General features: G+C 35.5%; 1 protein-coding gene across 1 annotated transcript in view; it reads right to left on the bottom strand.

The window, feature by feature from the left end:
* Window positions 1-5,823, bottom strand: part of LOC106462376 (protocadherin-like wing polarity protein stan) — a 210,089-nt gene that overhangs the window by 82,629 nt on the left and 121,637 nt on the right. The window contains exons 4-5 of the mRNA XM_022389630.1: window positions 4,199-4,373; window positions 3,017-3,142 (exon numbers count right to left, since the gene is read on the bottom strand). Coding sequence (XP_022245338.1) covers window positions 3,017-3,142; window positions 4,199-4,373 — 301 coding nt within the window. The remainder of the gene's footprint in view (window positions 1-3,016; window positions 3,143-4,198; window positions 4,374-5,823) is intronic.

Raw genomic sequence — 5,823 nt, 5'->3', positions numbered from 1 at the left:
ATCCGCCCCTGATTGGTGACAATTTAAACGTCCTCAAAAAACACTTCAATGAAGTAAGTTGATCTAAAATTCTTGAAGATTGACTGATCACGAGTCGAACTTTCTCGGAAATTCACCAATGAAGTAAGGTGATTAAGAACTCTGACGAGTGCTTGGTGACGAGTCGAACTTCAAACTATCATTATATATACTACAGGCAAATAATGACGACAGACAACAATCTACATGTTCTGAAGTCTGGGAAACGAAGACATAACTCAATTAAACCAATACGTGTGATACAAACGGCACTCTGCTTGTTATCGGAATTCTTCCTGCAAGTTTCGTCTCTTACCGAATTTTCTGGTGAAAAGGCTATTACTACAAAGAGACATTAATGTGTTGTATCTGTCTTCCTTCGTCCTACTACAGTCTCCACCCACGTCTCTATTTTCTATTCTTTTATGTACGTGTAATACTATATATTGTATGGAATGATTCATTACTTAGAAGAAAGTAGTATTTTATCGCACAGCAGAAAGATAACATTTATTACAGCGATATCCGTATTTCGTGGACACGGTCTAAAACACACATTCCTCTGATGCTGAATCATTGGCTAGTTTGGTGGCGGCGAAAACTCCATGTCTTAACCGCTGTATCAGTCATCGATCCATACGCATTCAACATATAGTGTACGACACCACAACGAAAAATGTGGAAGTTCAGGCATACCAGAGGAGGGAGGGAGGCTGCTCCTGAGGCGCGCCCCTCTCCTTTAATCCCTGCTTTGCTGCAAGGCTATCTAAACAGGTGCTGAAGACAAAGCAATTCCCTCTTGGCACTCAAGCTAATAGAGCTGAAAGGATTAAAGATCCACCTTCTTCGGAGCAGCCAGTAATCCCTGGAGAATTCGCTAGTACTCCACGGTTAGGCTTGAGCAGCATTTCGAAATCAAAATCTCCAAGTAAAGACATAAACTTCCCGAGGAATTGTTTTTTCGCGGTTGAAGGGAATGAAGGGGAAAATTCAGTGTCGTAGAAAACGAATATTGCTCCAGGATATTCTCACTGGTTCTGAACTCCAGGCAAAAGTACGGGGCTGCTTTCCTAACCAAACATATATGCTGCAGTAATTTCATTTTCTGAGACTCACACACAACTAATACCACAATTTCATTTCATTACTTGGTTGGCAACATTACTTAAGGTATTACAGCATCTACTTTATTACGTTTAACACTTAATGGATTTAATAACTGAACTAAATATGGAAGTACTCTTGTTCATTTAGATTAATACGACTGGTTTCAGTCATGGCGTTCAATAACACGTATTTTACATAATAATAATAAGATAATGGAAATTATATCCATAAGTCAAAATTAATATTGAAAACATTCCGAAACTCACACTACTTACTGCACCCAACTCCAGGCCACACAACATGCTGGCTTCAAGAATATACTGTAATAAATGATATAACTTCCGGACTCTAAGTTACCAATAGGGGTTCTGGGTTCATATGGACCTTACCTGCATTTCTATAAACTCTTTATGCATCAACTTGCGGCTTTATGACTTTGTTATTACAGGGTCCTAAAGAACATATGAGTTACACACAAAATTTAAATAAAATAACGTCAGTATTGTAATTAATTCCTGTAATTACTTCTGGATTTCATAGATATTTGGCAAGGAAGATGGTTGATTCCAATCATTTTTCTCGACAGATTTTACACTGAGTGTTGCAAAAGGCAAACGCATAAAAATTATTCAATGTGATGTATCAATGTGATGTATACATGTGATGTATCAATGTGATGTATACATGTGACGTATCAATGTGACGTATACATGTGATGTATCAATGTGATGTATACATGGGATGTATCAATGTGATGTATACATGGGATGTATCAATGTGATGTATACATGTGATGTATCAATGTGATGTATAAATGTGAAGTATACATGGCCCCATAGATAGTGAACCGTATGCAAGCAAATCAGTAATTTAAAGGTTAAGCAAACAGAAAATATTACTGGAAAATCTCAGAATTGTTTTAGAACATTGGGAATGTTTTCACAATTCTACATTAAAGACTGAACTAGTTTCAAACCCTAAAGTTTACAGCAGAGACATTTTCAAAAATTCCCGAATATATCACAGAACAATTTTCATAACTGTAGAATATAACAATAAATAGAACTGTAGCATGTAATACAGAACTTGCTCCAGAACTGTAGCATATAACACAGAACTAGCTTCATAACTGTAGAATATAACACAGAACTAGCTTCATAACTGTAGAATATAACACAGAACTAGCTTCATAACTGTAGAATATAACACAGAACTAGCTTCAGAACTGTAGCATATAGCACAGAACTAGCTCCATAACTGTAGAATATAACACAGAACTAGCTTCAGAACTGTAGCATATAGCACAGAACTAGCTCCATAACTGTAGCATATAACACAAAATTAGCTTCATAACTGTAAAATATAGCAATAAATAGAATTGTAGAATATAACACACAACTAGATATAGAACTATAGAATATAACACAGAATTAGCTTCAAACTATAGAATATTATACAGAACTAGCCTCAGAAGTCTATAATACAAAACGGTACTATTTTCTAAAATTTTAAAAATAATTCATAACTCGCTTTAAAAATGTAAATTGTAGTACAAACTTGCTTCAATAATCAATAATATAATACAAAACTAGTTTCTGGAGCCTACATCGTAACACAGAATTAGCTTTTGAAGTCAAAGGTATAACAGGGAACTAATTTCAGAAGTCTAGATCTTGAAACATAAATATTTATCCTGTTGTAATGAAATTAGAAATGAGACCAAAACAATTGAACACAATGCCCAAGTGCTCGTATAAGGTTTTCAGTATTAATAGTAGGTAAATTAAAAATATATTATGAAGTAATTTAAAAAGAGGAACTATTTCAGTGCATAATACAGTAGAAATACAGCATTATTCTGGTGCTGCAGTGACACGATTACAAAACCTACCAGTGAAACCCTCCTGACAGACGCAAGTATAGCCTCCTTCTCTGCGAATACACCTGCCGTTTTTCCCACACGGGCTGGAGTAGCATAAGTTGACCTCAGTGTCACACTCATACTTGTAGTTCATTCCTGTAACAAATCGATTCACAACACACGTTTTATTTAAGATCTCCTTCTAGGAGAACAATAATAATAAAAAAACAAACGTTTGGCCAAAGAAAACAGCTTGAGGTTACTTCGTTTGAACGCCCTCTTTTGTTTACATCTAGCTCTGTATCTGGATCTCTCTAAGGAATGTTAATATATATGTTAAGAATTAAATTAATACTAACTTAAGTGACTAATTCTCAGTTTTTCTATCCTTCAGTCTCCTTCTAGGTTAATTTTTAAAAAGCCACACCTTACATCAGAATTACACTGAACTAACATAATACCACCAGGGTGAACATTTCCTCGAAATTTATTAAAAAGTAATTTAAATACACAACTTTAAAGTTTATGTATAAATAGCATAATTTTTGCACCTAATGGGCACCAAACGCTACTAGTTTCTAACCACCATATAAAAACAGGGTATACCCACAAATCGTTAGTAATAGGTGTTAAGACTACTTGTTTTGTCTTATTTATTTGGGGGAAAGGGGTCAATAATTTCTTAAATTAAAAAACTGACCACTTGATCTTGGTGTTTCGTTTTTAATAATTTGCAATGACAAACATTTTAATGACAAAAGTGAAAACTTAACATATTAGTCGTTTTTGAAACTTAGATGTACACGCACATTTCATGACCCCCCAAATATCTGTATCGTTAATAACACGTTTGTTATCTTAGGACTAAATTAAATCTCCAAAGCTGACCGAATCTCGTGAGATATTATTAGAATTACGGCTGAAAATTTTATTAACAATGAGGGTAGCCAACTGATGAAACAATGTATTCCAATATTTATAAGTAAGAACGAAATAAAAGCATATTTAATTAGCTATACTAATTACCAGGTTAAATTTTTAAGTTTTGTTGTACGTGAGTAGCTCGCTCTAATCGGAAGGTAATATTAATACTACGCATGGTCAACTAGACACGCTAGGTATAAGGATTAGTTTATTTACGACATCGAGAAATCAGCCAATCATATTACTCCTTTGCATGCATCTCACGATTCCGACACTAAACATGTTTACCTGTAAATCCTTCCGGACAGCGGCAAGCGAAGGTGTTGACGGGGTAGATCGGCCTGAAAAGTAAACTGTCAGAAGTAATAAAGCCGGAGGCATTTCCGAACTTCAGCACAGACAGACACTCTTCAAAATTCACGCACGGTTCCCTGACGCATAGGTTGTCGTCAAACGGGAGTACCTGAAACAAACAAGTGAGCAACATAAACGGAAGTACCTGAAACAAACAAGTGAGCAACTTAAATGGAAGTACCCGAAACAAACAAGTGAGCAACATAAATGTAAGTACCTGAAAACAAACAAGTGAGCAACATAAACGGAAGTACCTGAAACAAACAAGTGAGCAACTTAAATGGAAGTACCCGAAACAAACAAGTGAGCAACTTAAACGGAAGTACCTGAAACAAACAGATGAGCAACTTAAATGGAAGTACCCGAAACAAACAAGTGAGCAACTTAAATGGAAGTACCCGAAACAAACAAGTGAGCAACATAAAAGGAAGTACCCGAAACAAACAAATGAACAACACAAACGGAAGTATCTGAAAACAAATAAGTGAGCAACATAAAAGGAAGTAACCGAAACAAACAAGTGAGCAACATAAACGGAAGTACCTGAAACAAACAAATGAGCAACATAAACGGAAGTACCTGAAACAAACAAATGAGTAACATAAACGGAAGTACCCGAAACTAACAAGTGAGCAACATAAACGGAAGTACCTGAAACAAACAAGTGAGTAACATAAACGGAATTACCCAAAACAAACAAGTGAGCAACATAAACGGAAGTACCTGAAAACAAGCAAGTGAGCAACATAAACGGAAGTACCTGAAAACAAGCAAGTGAGTAACTTCCACAAAACATTCATTCGAATTATGTACGCAAAGAGATTTAAATAGAACCGCGTTGAAGGTCCAAGGTTTGAATCGTCGAAATGCAGCTGAACATGTTCCGTACTTTTATCTGTACGGGTGTTATAAAAATGATAGTCAGTTCCGCTATTCGGTCAGGAGTAACCGTGAAAGCGGCGGATGCAGTTGATTTTTTGCCCTTCATTTGGTAAGCAGTTCTAATTTAGGTGTGGTTATGCTTGAACTTTAGGGCCTTTGAACTAGCCTATGTGTAACAGAAGGTGCCGCTCATGTTAAAAATATTAAGTAATATATCAGATACCTCCTCAAGCTACCATAAATATCATTCCAGGTTAACCCTTTTCTTACCAACACGGGTACATTTTGGACCAACGACTTGTATATGTGTATGTTTGATTAAAAAATTGGGGTTTGTTCTCCACTTATTACAAATATACTACTTAAAATAACCAAGAAAGAGACACACATAAATCATGTTCACCATATATGTTTGTATAATATCTTCGTAACGTGACGTTATTTCAAGTCACAAGTGAATATCATGTTCCATATTAAACCATACGTTTATTATTGTAGTTGAACCATTGTTTATTAAACAGCCACTATCTGAAACACGCTGCTACATTCCGTTTACTATTGTAGTTGATTCATTGTTTATATACACCTGGAAAAAAGTTAAGCACCCCCGTGTTTTTTTCAAGTGATTCAGATTCGACGTTCTTGTGACTGATTATAAATTACCATTCAATCTAAAC

This window comes from Limulus polyphemus, unplaced genomic scaffold, assembly GCF_000517525.1.
Source record: "Limulus polyphemus unplaced genomic scaffold, Limulus_polyphemus-2.1.2 Scaffold1153, whole genome shotgun sequence".
In the NCBI taxonomy this organism is placed as follows: domain Eukaryota; kingdom Metazoa; phylum Arthropoda; class Merostomata; order Xiphosura; family Limulidae; genus Limulus; species Limulus polyphemus.
Note: the sequence above shows the minus strand (reverse complement) of the source record. Positions and strands in the feature narration are given on the sequence as shown.